Genomic DNA, 14,259 nt, shown 5'->3' with positions numbered 1-14,259 from the left:
ATTTCCAGAACAATAAAAGAGACTGCCCCTTTTATGCCTGGTTATAGCAATAGTAATGGGAGGAGGAAGTATATGACTATGACTGAGGAGACACAAATGTTGTTCTTTTTTACAACTGTGTTGCTGCTCACTGTGATGGCAGTGGAAGCTTTGGTGACCTGCAGATAAAGCAAATTTGGTACCCAGTTTGGTGCTAGCAGGTTGCCAGACATCCATACCTGTCCAAGATTGATAACTTACTTTTTGTAGACTAGGGAATGGTTGCATGTCAGAAGGAACATTTTGTTCTTCTCTAAATGACTCTGTAGGGAAATGAAAGGCATATACTTCAACAGAAAGCAATGTGATTTTAACCAAAGAGATTTAATTCATACATGCTATGGGCCACTCATTGACACTGCCCTACCTCCGGAGGAAATAGTTAACTGATAACAGAGGAAAAACCTCACAGAGTGGTTCCAATAGCTGCCAAGAGAGAGAGACGTGTTTATTGTGTCCAACTGTTTTTGCTCTGATTCCCTCCTGCCATTTTCAGAGGTCAAGATAAAATTTATACCAACTAAGCTCTGGAGTCTTTATAACCAGGGACCAAATTTTATTCTTTCCACAATAAGTATTATTATGAATGCCCTTCTATTGCAATTCTAATTCTAAATGGCCTTTGAAATAATTGCCAACCCAGAAGCACACTAACATGCAAGAACAACTGCACTTTATGCATCCTATATAACATGCCATCTTGATATTTATTTATTTATCATATTTGAACCCTGCCCTTCTCGCCCCAGAGGGGACTCAAGGTGACCTTACAACAGGCAGTAATTTGATGCCATACACACATATATTAAAATACAGTTACACATAAGATTTCAGTAGCAGTGCAGTAGGATCCCAGTAGTAGAACTGACTCGAATGAAGTCTATCAACTCAAATATTTTACTTTAAAGTATTTTAGAACTTGCAAATTAAGGGACATTGTAGGATATACTCTTTGCTAACATCCTTACAAACTACAGTAGTTTAGTATTAAATAACAAATTCATTAACTGATCCAAAGTATAAAAGAGGAAAACAAACAGAACGTTAAAGAATTATACATACCTTGACTATCTTTTGATTTTAATGCAGTCACATGTGCCAGCTATAAAAAAATGAAATGAATATATGTTTTGTTGTCAGCAAACAGAAAATTGTTTTAAAATGGCTCATTCATTTTCTCAACAGTGATTGTACACTGGCCTCAAAATAAAGACATGAGCTGCCTATAAGGAAAGGAAGAATTGTTTGTTCAACCTTTACCTGCAAGTCCTTCTTTTGCACGGGATGTTTAGGGTTATTTCTCTGATAAGCCACACCCCATAACCTTTGGAAAGGGCGAGCCCTGAAGTTACCACAGACCAGGGCTTAATCAGTAGAAAAAAGCTAATCCTTTGGAAGAAGTTTAAATACTGCTCAGAAGGATTAATGAAATATTTCCCAGTACTTTGAATACATAACCAAATTGGGCATGTGTTATGAGGTACAGTACACAGTATCATTTGATTTTGAAGTCCCTGTAAACAGGAATTTGGAATTAAAGTATACTGTGCTTCTAGCTATAGGAAATACAATTCTAGTTCTGCTTTACTCGTCATAAACTGATGCTATTCTTTATGGATGAAACCCAAGTTGATGATTGTAAAGTGATCTATATATACTTTGTACTTTTTATAATGCTGTATTGTTGTCAAATTTATTACATTTCTTTTCAACAAAGCTAACAATTACCGGGGGGGGGGGGGGGGGTATCTGCTGGGAAGAGACATTTGATACACATCAATATTGCTTTGGACAACACAAACCTACACTGGCAACTGTTTGGATCATTTTATATGATTTTCATTGCATAGGGAAAGGCAGGACTAAAAATTTTGCTTAGTCTTGTCAGGCAGGAGAGATGTCAGGCTTCATCAAACATTATAGAGGACCCTTCCAAAAGAAGACAGGTCCAGTGCATTCAGATTTTCAGAATGATTTTTTTTCGTCTCCAGCATTTAAAGCAAGCTACTGTGGATATAATCTTTATATTTTGGAGCTTTTGTGCTGCTGATCTAACTGTGATTGTTGACTCAGCTCACTTAGGTTTCTAGATTTTATATTGTGAGCTCCTTTTAAGTAAGTGGGACAGAAACGTTTGATGAGACTTCTAAAATGAATTCTGAAAAACATGCATCTTAAGAGCGGTTTGATACAATACCGACAGCAACTGCAGCTGGGCAAAAGTGAGCTCTTTAACTGCAATCTCAAACAGTTCCAATGGATCAGCATCATCTTTCTGTTAAGCAAATGGGAGACAAACGATCAAGTCAGAAAGTCATGAAACAACAAAAGCTAGTAACTAAGTCTCAGTAAACTTACTCTGGCATAAGCAAATGCAAAATTGCAATGTAGAAAATATAAAAATTCTTCTCTTTTCTATTATTATATTTACTGTTCCACAACATAACTCTTTAAAAAAATACACACAGGAATCTGTTACAGGAGGGTCACTGCACCCAGCTTATTTTATCAGACAACAGTGCAAAGCACTGCAGCATCCCTTTTACTTTCCTATTATGCAAAGAAATTGCAGTGCTGTACAAATAAAGTCACTCACAACTGCAATGCATATCTGCCTGGTGGAAGAGCGAGGGTTTTCCTTGCTTCTGTCTAATCAAACTTGGGCTCAACAGTAAATAAAACCTCTCTGGTCACATCTCCAGTTCTCTGGCTAAGGACTTACACTTAACTTTGCCATTATGTACCATGTTTTGAACATAATCCTGTCACTGTAGTTATTGTAAGTCAGAACTAACCATCTACTACATAAACAGCTTTTTTCAAATTTATGGAATAACCCACATAATCTTTGCCCTTTCTCCTCTCGTAAAGGAGTCTGCTCTAATCAGAAACAAAGGATTACTAGACAACAGTGTACACATTTGAGTCACATATTGTTTACCTTTTTCATAGCAATACAACAAGTAAGATCATGATATATAATGGGGACATGATCCCGAGAAAGATGTACATCAAATTCCACAAAGGCTGCTCCCTAGATCAGAAGGGGGGGAAAGTGTGTAGAATTTAAAATATACAAGGTCATGTTTCATTAGTTCTTAAAACTGTAGCTTTCTAAATGCAAAACAAATTCTGAACTTTAGGCACTTGATAACAATTATTTAAAATATTTGTAAGAACACAATATTTGTAAGCCTGTCTTCTAATACACGGAATTCTAATATATATAAGAAGTTTGCTACATCTTCCTCTGCAAACATTTGGGGTACAAAAAGATGGACATACAGTGTGGGGGGGGGAGTATTTAGTCAGATACCAATTGTACAAGTTCTCCCACTTAAAACGATGAGAGAGGCCTGTAATTGACATCATAGGTAGACCTCAACTATGAGAGACAACATGACAAAACACATCCAGAAAATCACATTGTCTGATTTTTCACGAATTTATTTGCAAGTTATGGTGGAAAATAAGTATTTGGCCCATAACAAAAGTTCATTTCAATACTTTGTTATATATCCTTTATTGGCAATGAGAGGTCAAACGTTTTCTGCAAGTCCTCACTAGGTTGGCACACACTGTTGCTGGTATGTTGGCCCATTCCTCCATACAGATCTCCTCAAGAGCAGCGATGTTTTGGAGCTGTCACTCGGCAACACGGACTTTCAACTCCCTCCAAAGATTTTCTATAGGGTTGAGATCTGGAGACAGGCCACTCCAAGACCTTGAAATGCTTCTTACAAAGCCACTCCTGCTTGGGATCACTGTCATGCTGAAAGACCCAGCCACGTTTCATCTTTGGTGCCCTTGCTGATGGAAGGAGGTTTGCACTCAAAATCTCACAATACATGGCCCCATTCATTCTTTCATGTGTACGGATCAGTCATCCTGGTCCCTGGCTGTTTCTCTACAAACAGCCCCAAAGCATGATACTGCCACCCCCATGCTTCAAAGTAGGTATGGTGTTCTTTGGATGCAACTCTGCATTTTTTCTCCTCCAAACATGACGAGTTGTGTTTCTGCCAAACAGTTCTACTTTGGTTTCATCTGACCATATGACATTTTCCCAATACTCTTCTGGATCATCCAAATGCTCTCGAGCAAACTTCAGTCAGGCCCTGACATGCACTGGCTTAAGCAGGGGGACACATCTGGCACTGCAGGATCTGAGTCCCTGGCGGCATAGGATGTTACTGACGGTAGGTAGCCTTGGTTACATTGGTCCCAGCTCTCTGTAGGTCATTTACTAGGTTTCCCAGTGTGGTTCTGGGATTTTTGCTCACCGTTCTTGAGATCATTTTGACCCCACAGGGTGAGATCTTGCACGGAGCCACAGATCGAGGGAGATTATCAGTGGTAATGTATCTCTTCCATTTTCTCATTATTGCTCCCATAGTTGATTTATTCACACCAAGCTGCCTGCCTATTGCAGATTCAGTCTTCCCAGTCTGGTGCAGGGCTACAATTGTGTTTCTGGTGTCCGCCGACAGCTCTTTGATCTTCACCATAGTGGAGTTTGGAGTGTGACTGCTTGAGGTTGTGGACAGATGTCTTTTATACTGATAACAAGTTCAAATAGGTGCCATTACTACAGGTAATGAGTGGAGGACAGAGGAGCCTCTTCAAGAAGTAGTTACAGGTCTGTGAGACCCAGAAATCTTGCTTGGATGTAGGTGACCAAATACTTATTTTCCACCAAAATTTGCAAATATATTCGTAAAAAATCAGACAATGTGATTTTCTGGATGTGTTTTCTCATGTTGTCTCTCATAGTTGAGGTCTAACTATGATGTCAATTACAGGCCTCTCTCATCTTTTTAAGTGGGAGAACTTGTACAATTGGTATCTGACTAAATATTTTTCCCCACTGTATATACATAAATGCTTTTATGTAGATAGACGCCCTTCATTTGCAGAGAGACACCACTTGAGATTCTGCCCAATGCCTTTCTACACTGTGCACATATTTTTTTCTTCCAAAAAAAATCTATATGGATATGCAAAAGAGAAAGAAGTAAAAATCCTCATCCACATACATGTTTAGCAGCACTCTTTAAGGAAGCAACAGTGTTTTCTCGAAGTTTAGCAAGCCTGCAAGCAAAACAAAAAGGTTTTAGTTTTATGTTTTTTAAAGAAAAAGAATGAACCATCAACTCATATTACAGTAGAGTCTCACTTATCCAACATAAAAGGGCCGGCCAAACGTTGGATAAGCGAATATGTTGGATAATAAGGAGAGACTAAGGAGAAGCCTATTAAACACCAAATTAGGTTATGATTTTACAAATTAAGCACTAAAACATCATGTTATACAACAAATTTGACAGAAAAAGTAGTTCAATATGCAGTAATGCTACGTAGTAATTACTGTATTTACAAATTTAGCACCAAAATATCACGATGTATTGAAAACATTGACTACAAAAATGCGTTGGATAATCCAGAATGTTGGATAAGCGAATGTTGGATAAGTGAGACTCTACTGTATATGAAAATGAAACAGACAAGATAGCAAGAACTGTATACTTACAATTTAAATTGCAACAAGTGGGAAAGTCTTTATCAATTTCAAAATATCACTGGTGTATATACCCGGTGTTGCCCAAGTGTCAGAGGAACTGCTGTCTGCCCATTTTCTCGCTTCTCCAGCTTTGAGGTGGCTTACCTCACAATGTTGCAATGGAAACGCTCTTTGGGCAGGCTTTCTTTCTTCCCTTCCTCCATTTCTCTCATACACCTCTCTCTCTTTCCTTCTTTCCTTCCTTCTTCCCTTGCTATTTTGTTGCTCAGTTACACATTTCAGAATTTGCCATTTATTAAGTTGCTCAACAATGAACCACAGGTCAAGTTTGTCTGAGATTTTATTTCTATTATTTTGCACTTTCTGGATGTTTGGCTATTACAAACAAAAAGTGACTATATTTCTCTGTATAATAGTAATAATAATAATAATAATAATAATAATAATAATAATAATAATAATAATAATAACTTTATTTATACCCCGCCACCATCTCCCCACGGGGACTCGGGACGGCTCACATGGGGCAAGACCCAACTAGCACAATTTACAAAAACAACAGCATAAATACATTGAACAATATACAAAAAATAATAAAACACAGTAAGACAATAAAACAAGAGAATACAGCAGTAAATCAATCAACCACCAAGAACAATTCAGTCGACTTCATTGGTGGGGGGGACTGTATCACCTTTTCCGGTTAGCATTCAAAATTCACTTTCTGTCACGACCCAGGCTGCAGAGCACCAATAACCATACACAGAGGCCAGAATCTATCTAATATCTTTATTAAGGAAATATGTAAAGTTAATAAAAGCAAGTGTATGAAATAGTTCAGAAGTAGACCTTTCAGGAAAGGTCAAAATTAGTCCAAAGAAACAATGTCCAATATAAAATATTAAGGTCCAAAGTTGTAATCCAATAACCGAAACACTCACTTTGCCAGGCAAAGTGAGGGGAGATGACAAGGTCCTTTAGTCCTTGAACTTGAGCAAGGCTAGGAAATAACTTGAAACAAGGCTTAATACAAGGCAACAAGGAACGAGGAGCGAGAACAAGATCCGTGGAATTACTTGGCAAAATCCGGAAAACAAGGCAAGGTCCGTGGAGGTAAACAAGGCTGGAAACGGGAACGAAGGCTTGGAAACGGAGCGAAGGCTTGGAATCAGGAACAAGGCTTGAAACAGGAACGAGGCTTGGAAACGGAGCGCGCTGTCCACACACAACTTACTCCAGTAGCTGACGAATTGACTCCGCAAAACCCCTTTGTGGGTAAAACACCTAAATAGGGTCTAGTTTTCCCACCAAAGAGCAGTTCTCTGGGGAACCAGAAACGAAAGCTAATCTCTGAGTCCAGATGCATGACTCCTTAAGGTTTCCCATGGAAAGCAGGCTTAATCAGCTGAATTCTTAGCAGCTATCCTAGCACTCCTACGAGAGGCCGCTTGAACTCCTCTCTGTTGTTTACAAAACTCGTGGCGAGAAAACACAGGAGATTTAGACTCAGGGCTTGTTTGACAGATTTCTGGAAGACAAATCTCTTGCAGGTGCAAGGTTCCCAAATCTGGCTGGGAAGGTTCCAATTCTGACTGAGACGGTGAAAAACCCAAGTTCTCCTCTTCATCTGGGACTACAGTGCCATGAACGGGACTACATGGCCCATGACTCATCACACTATCCCCCTCCTCAAGCCCCCTCTCAAACCGGGACTCTCTCCCCGAGGCGCGAGGCCGCGGCTTGGCGGGATAGGTCTGATGGAAGCGGCGGGTTAGATCAGGAGCATGGACTGTGGAAGCGTCTTCCCAAGAGCGTTCCTCGGGGCCAAAACCCACCCAGTCAATGAGATATTGTAGGCGGCGGCGGTGAAAGCGAGAATACGAAATGTCCTCAACCTCGAACTCCTCCTCCCCATTCATCAAAACAGGAGGGGGGGCCGGCCGGTCTGTATCAGGGCGCACACCATCCGCCGGAAGGAGCAGGGAGCGGTGGAACACTGGATGAATGCGCATTGAACGCGGAAGTTGGAGTTTGAAAGTCACGGGGTTAAGTTGCGCCACCACTGGATAGGGGCCAATGAAACGGGCATCTAACTTCCGGCAAGGGCGATGGGAGGGCAAAAAGCGAGTGGACAGAAGAACCCGGTCTCCTACCTTGATTTCGGGGCCCGGCTGGCGATGTTTGTCCGCGTGACGTTTATAGTCCTCCTTGGCTTGGTTTAATTGCTGGAGCAAGAGTTGTTGCACCGCTGTGAGTTCCTGCAGCCAGTCCTCTGCTGCGGGAACTTCTGAGGTTTCAATGACAGGGGGAAAGAAACGTGGATGGAAGCCGTAGTTTGCAAAGAACGGCGTTTCTTTAGTAGAAGCCTGGACCCCATTGTTGTAGGCAAACTCTGACAGCGATAACAGGGAAGCCCAATTGTCTTGCTGGTAGTTCACATAACAGCGAAGGTATTGTTCCAAAGTGGCATTGGTGCGCTCAGTTTGCCCATCTGTTTGGGGATGATGAGCCGAAGATAAACGAGAGTCTATGCCCAATAGTTTTTGTAGTGCTTTCCAGAAACGAGAGGTGAATTGGGACCCACGGTCTGTGACCAAACTCTTGGGCAATCCATGCAATCTGAAAACATGTTGGAGGAATAGATCTGCAGTTTCTTTGGCCGTGGGAAGGCCATCACAGGGAATGAAATGGGCTAACTTGGTGAAAAGGTCCACCACCACTAGGATCGTGGTGAATCCACAGGAAGGTGGTAGATCAGTGATAAAATCCGCAGAGATTATTTCCCATGGGCGGGATGGGGTAGGGAGGGGGTGCAGAAGCCCTGAGGGCTTTTCTCTTCTTGTCTTGGAGCGCTGGCATACTGGGCAGGTGTTGACATATTTTTCCACATCCTTGCGGATCTTGGGCCACCAGAAATCTCTTAGGATCAAATGCATGGTTTTAAATAGCCCGAAATGCCCTGCTGGCTTGCAGTCATGACACAGACGAAGTGCTTTTTCCCTGCCCGGTCCTGGGGGGATGTAAACATGATTTCTATAGCAAAGTAGCCCATCCTTAAGCGAAAAGGGAAAACGTAGTCCTTGGCGAAGTTGGTCCTGTGCCCAGGCGTCTGCTTGCTGACTAGCCCTGATTTCCTGAGCGGGAAACGGGACTACATGGCCCATGAACGGGACTACATGGCCCATGACTCATCACACTTTCCAGCATTCCATGAATTTCTACAAATCTTATCTGAAAAATCATTCCTCAGACTACTAAAGACATGACATGGGAGAAATGGTCATTAATTAAGGTAGATGCAAAATGAAGGTAAAAACAAGTGCCTCCCTCAAAGTTTTATGAAGTAGTAACTCCCAAAGGTACTCCAGTTGAATGAGATCAACTCCATAGATTTAATATCCATAGATCTAATTCCTAGTCTCTACTACTAGGCCAAAACACACTGGTTTATAGGAAAAATAAAACCATCTTTTTCAACACCTGAGGCTTTCTCTTCTCACCATGATCCACAGAAATTGCTACAACATTCCAAAGGATTATAAACACAGTTCTCACATACGGATACATGTAGTTTTGGTGGATTATAGCAAGCACAGAAGTGAGAGGCTAAAATCTAGAAACATTTACTGAAAATTATTTTTGTAAAAATGAGATTTCTAGCTAAACATGACAAATTGCGATCAAGACACAATTATGTCCTTTTGCATTGATCCAACAGGGCTGCAGAAAAAGAAGAAAAGTTTTTTTTTTCTTATCTGGTATCTCATATTTTAATTATTCCAACTTACTTGGTGGTGGTTGTAGAATTTCCTGCACCTCTATGCCCAACATCTAGGCCTTTTCTTGGACTCCAGTATTTAGTATATGAAGCTTTCATATCACAGGAATATCCCTGAATTGGCTTAATAATTATGTAGTCCACTACAAGGAGAAAAGGAAGAAGATGTGATTGTCCATTTTAAATGTTTTAAATCAGATTAGAACAGCACTTTATCTCTTTATTGGTACAGAGAAACATTACTGAAAATCAACTGGAATGCAAAAAATATACTTGGCATGGAAGTCAACACAGACATTTGGAACACTGTTTATAATTATTAAACACCTTTCTATAAACTAGTTGTAGGCATTGTTTTCTCTTTAATACTTATTGCAATACAAGGTTGGTTCCTGATGGTTATTTTGAGATAGGAGAACACCAGGCGAATAGAAAGTACCAGGATTCTGTGGAGACTCCCCACCATAGAATGGAGGTAATGGCATGATCAGTGCTGGCAACATCTAACATTTCTATCTCCTCCTTCCAGCATTAGCAAAATTCTTTTAAGGGCCTTCTGAATCCAACACAAGTCTTTTGAAAAGGAGGACCATGCTGAGATTAGGTCATGCTTGCATCAACTTATTAAGTAATCATACCTCTAACTTTTCCTATTGTTTTTCGTGACATTCTGCTCATAATAGGAAGCGTGAGAATACCACAACTCTTTCCCGTTTCTGCAAGAGTGGAGGATAACAGACAAGCTGCGCCCACATGACCTGGAATTTCATCACCTTGTATCACTGCTTCACTAAGATCTTCCTAAAAATGCAAAAAAGAGAGGGATTTCTTTAAAAAATTAAGTGCTTTATATTACTCCATAACCTGAGTAATTAAGCATTTCTACGAATACAGCTCTTGCTTCTGGAAAGCAGATAAAGAACACAGCAATGGCAGGATATTTGTGCTAATTGATTATGACCAGTATTTTACTATACAACTGTTATTTTCTGCAGCTGCTATTGCTCTAAACATACATATCCAAACTTGAATGCTGTAGTCTCATTACTGAGGTAGTGGATTATAATTCATTCAAGAACATGCTAAAATAGACCAGTTAATTTTAAAGATGCTGCAAGACTTCTAAAATTAAAGACTAGTACAGCTACCATTTCAAAGCGTATTCAAAGTTTTTATCCTTGACTCACACAGAATTAACCTTGCTCCTATTTTTAAATTATATAAAACTGTACATTCTGCTCTTGACAACTTTTAATCAGTCTAATACATCATTAGAGTAACAGATTATGCAATGTAAGCCAAACATTTATTAAAATTGAGCAATGTAAAACACAAAACTTAAATGAAATCCTTTCCACCCCATAGAATTGTTTTCATGGGGGTGGGACTAATAAAGACAGAGAAGAAGAAGTAAATACAAAGAGTATTTCCTGTTCCATGTAGTTCATTTATCAGATTTTATTCAACAATATTGAGCCACCAATATTGTTAAGATAAAAGTTTAAGAATGAATAGATGCTGGAATCACAACTAAGAAACTAGAATTTATCTGAGGGACTTTGAGGAGCCAGAAGGTAGGATACCAAACTCATTGGAGAACATGGTTTTGACACACGAAAAAAGGAGATCTCATTCAAATAACTGCAGGATTTCCCAGCTTGGATGCTGTCTTGCAAGTGTGACGAGGGAGGGAAACAGTAGCCTGAGTACTGCTCCTCTCTCATCATGTGTAAAGGTTGGGACAGAAGCGGCAGTGTTGAAACATCTACTTTGCTAGGGGAATGTAAAGGGGAATCTAATAACGACTTAAATTCTTGCTAGGATCAATCTTGGGGCACAAACTTCTCATCCTCTGGGAGACCTCTCCTCTCTTCTTCCAGTTTTCTATCTGTAATTTCTGTTAAAGTGGCTACAAACCCTGAAATATGATGAGTGGCCCAACAATGTAAGTCACACTGTAAAATGGACAATGCATTTTAAAAAACTCATTAGATATTGAACTTTTTCAGGTATGAAAGAGTGGGAAAAGCTCTCTCACATATTCACACCCTCACCTCAAAAAAGTCAAAGATCAACTCCAAATTGTCTGGTTCCATAGTTTGTATAGAATATTCTGTCCACCGGTCGGGCTGCAAACCATAACCACATTCTGGCTGAGAATGCCGCGACTTGAATTCATTATCACTTATTAGCGAAATCTCTAATGTGTTTGACATTTTATGATGAAGGGTAGGTGACAGTCTACCATCCTCGTCATCTTCACCCTCTTCCTCCAAGCCTTCGAGGGTGAGTTTCACTCTACACAGGAAAGAAACAGTAAAATCTGATGCTATGTGTCATAGAACCTCACTGACAATAACAGAACGTAGACACCCTCTGATGTGAGACGATCAATCAGATGTATTCTACTTTTGATAACACAAAAGGACGCAAATGGAACCTATCAAATGAAGCTAAATATCGAAAGATTCAGGGCAGAGAAGAGAAAGTACTTCTTCACACAGTGCATAAATTACAGAATTTACTTCTGTAAAATATGGATATGTCCATTAAGATAAGACTATTTGGATAAAGCTATAGGCACTGTGGAATATGTAGACAAAGCCAGACCCAGACACTATGTGGCCACCCAAGGCCGTTATTAGGTCACCAGGACCACCATCCCCTCCATTTTCATACTAATAATGCCTATGCCATAATCTCTATATGGTGTGGGGGCAATTTCACCACACATTCTTCTTCCTGTTTAAGGCCCAAAAAGTATCTTTTTAAAGATCAAGTAAAGCAGAAGTCGACTTTCAGTTCACTGCTTAGTTTAATAAAGGCATTTCCTGGGCCTGAAACAATTCGCAGAATCCAGAAATGTGGCAAAATCAACCCCACATGTGTTACTTTAAACAAAATTATATATACTAGTGTTCTTTCAAACACTAAAAGTGAGGACACGGTTAGTGTTTAAAAGAAAGAGTGAAAGGGTTTTTTTTAATATGGCAAGAAGTGAAAACCTCCAGAGCAGTGGTTCTCAGCTTGGGGTCCCCAGATGTTTTTGGCCTATAACTTCCAGAAATCCCAGCCAGTTTACCAGCTCTTAGAATTTCTGGGAGTGAAGGCCAAAAACATTTGGGGACTCCAGGTTGAGAACCACTGCTCCAGAGTATCCCAGTGAAAAATGAGGCCACCATGACACAGCAGCTGACCAACCCTTATCTATGGCCTAGGACCATAGGAGATTCTGTGCAATAAACAGATATGAAATGACGTGTAATGACTATAGGAACCGCCCAGACTATGCTTGTGGATCTTGTGATTGTGATTGTATGGTTTTTAAATGTCTTTAATGGTTTTGAATTGTATTTTATTATTTGATTTTAAACGTACATTGTAATTTTGTATTATTTTAATGGCATCGAATAGTTGTCAATATGTAAAGCCGTCTTGAGTCCCCTTCAGGGTTGAGAAGATATAGTTGCTTACCTGTAACTGTGTTTCTTTGAGTGGTGTTCTGTGGAATTCGCACATATGGGACATTCTTCTGCGCTTGCGCAGCATTTTGGAACCTTCTAGAATACTCTATTGAAACATTTTGGCGAAGCCCTGCCCATCCTTCCCAATAGAATATATATAGCCCGATGGGCGGGGCTAGCCTCAGTTCCCAGCCACCAGGAAGCAGCTGAAGCACCGTGGCATGAGCACTGCGGGGAGGACGGGCGAGGTGTGCGAATTCCACAGAACACCACTCGAAGAAACAGTTACAGGTAAGCAACTATATCTTCTTCTTTGTGGTGCTTCTGTGGAAATCGCACATATGGGAGACTGACAAGCTACTCACCAAAGGTGGCAGGTCATGCCACGCATGAGAAGAGAACGGCCCTCCCGAGCGCTGCATCCTTCTTCGCCAGGATGTCCAGCTTGTAGTGTGAGGCGAAGGTAAACGACAAGGACCATGTTGCTGCTCTACATATGTCCTCTAATGGCACCCCTTTGAGGAATGCCTGAGACATTGCTAGAGCTCTCGTGGAGTGAGCTGTCACTCTTTGCAGAGGGTCCTGGCCCTCTAGTTTGTACGCCAGGTGAATAGTTGCCACTATCCAAGATGCCAGGCACTGGGAAGAAACAGTCTATACCGCAAGAAGAGGCGAGTCGACTTTCTAAATTCTGCTGTTGGTTGAATATAGAATGCTAACGCTCTCCTCACATCTAAAGAGTGTAATGGATTTTGGAAAAAAGCCGGCAATGAAATGTCCTGGCACATGTGGAACTTGGACACGACTTTGGGTAAGAAGGTGATGTCTGTCCTCAGCACCACCTTATCGTTGTGGAAGCGGAGGTACGGTGGGTCCGACCTAAGGGCACAGAGTTCACTAGCCCTCTGTGCTGACGTAACCGCTACGAGAAAAGCCACCTTCTAGGAGAGATAGGAGATATCTGAGGAAGCCATTGGCTCAAATGGTGGCTTTGATAACTGTGATAGAACTAGCTCGAGGCTCCAGGCCAGAGGTAGAGGTGATGCCGGGGGATGTAAGTTCTTGAATCCCTTAAAGAAGAGTTTTATCAAAGGACCCTGAAAGCAGGATTGCCCTAGGGGGCCTCTTCTGTACCAGGACAAAGCCGCTACATAGCACTTCAGGGAGGTCAGTGAGAGGCCAGAGTTCGACAGGTGGACCAAAAAGTCCAGGACTACAGGGATTGGAGCTGAGATAGGGTCTAACCCCTTGGGTTCCACAAACTTCTTGAATCTATCCCACTTGTACTTGTATGCTTGCTTTGTGGAAGATTTCTGAGCAGCCCCTAGGATGGCCCCCACAGGGGAGGAGATATGCCTTGAGGTCTGATCCTCCATCCCGTGAGGCGTAATGTTCATATGTCCGGGTGGTTGACCTTGGTGGAGTGTCAACAGGTCTGGTGAGACCTCGAGACAAAG

General features: G+C 41.1%; 1 protein-coding gene across 4 annotated transcripts in view; it reads right to left on the bottom strand.

Moving 5' to 3' along the window:
• gpcpd1 (glycerophosphocholine phosphodiesterase 1) overlaps window positions 1–14,259 on the bottom strand; it is a 61,641-nt gene that overhangs the window by 13,449 nt on the left and 33,933 nt on the right. For all 4 annotated transcript variants that reach the window (XM_062957948.1, XM_062957936.1, XM_003215279.4 and 1 more), the window contains 8 exons: window positions 11,393–11,636; window positions 9,977–10,139; window positions 9,349–9,481; window positions 5,076–5,130; window positions 2,981–3,073; window positions 2,237–2,314; window positions 1,102–1,141; window positions 241–302 (listed from right to left, as the gene is read on the bottom strand). In XM_062957948.1, coding sequence (XP_062814018.1) covers window positions 241–302; window positions 1,102–1,141; window positions 2,237–2,314; window positions 2,981–3,073; window positions 5,076–5,130; window positions 9,349–9,481; window positions 9,977–10,139; window positions 11,393–11,636 — 868 coding nt within the window. The remainder of the gene's footprint in view (window positions 1–240; window positions 303–1,101; window positions 1,142–2,236; window positions 2,315–2,980; window positions 3,074–5,075; window positions 5,131–9,348; window positions 9,482–9,976; window positions 10,140–11,392; window positions 11,637–14,259) is intronic.

Source organism: Anolis carolinensis, chromosome 1, assembly GCF_035594765.1.
Source record: "Anolis carolinensis isolate JA03-04 chromosome 1, rAnoCar3.1.pri, whole genome shotgun sequence".
Lineage (NCBI taxonomy): Eukaryota > Metazoa > Chordata > Lepidosauria > Squamata > Dactyloidae > Anolis > Anolis carolinensis.
This window is presented reverse-complemented; position numbering and strand designations above follow the sequence as displayed.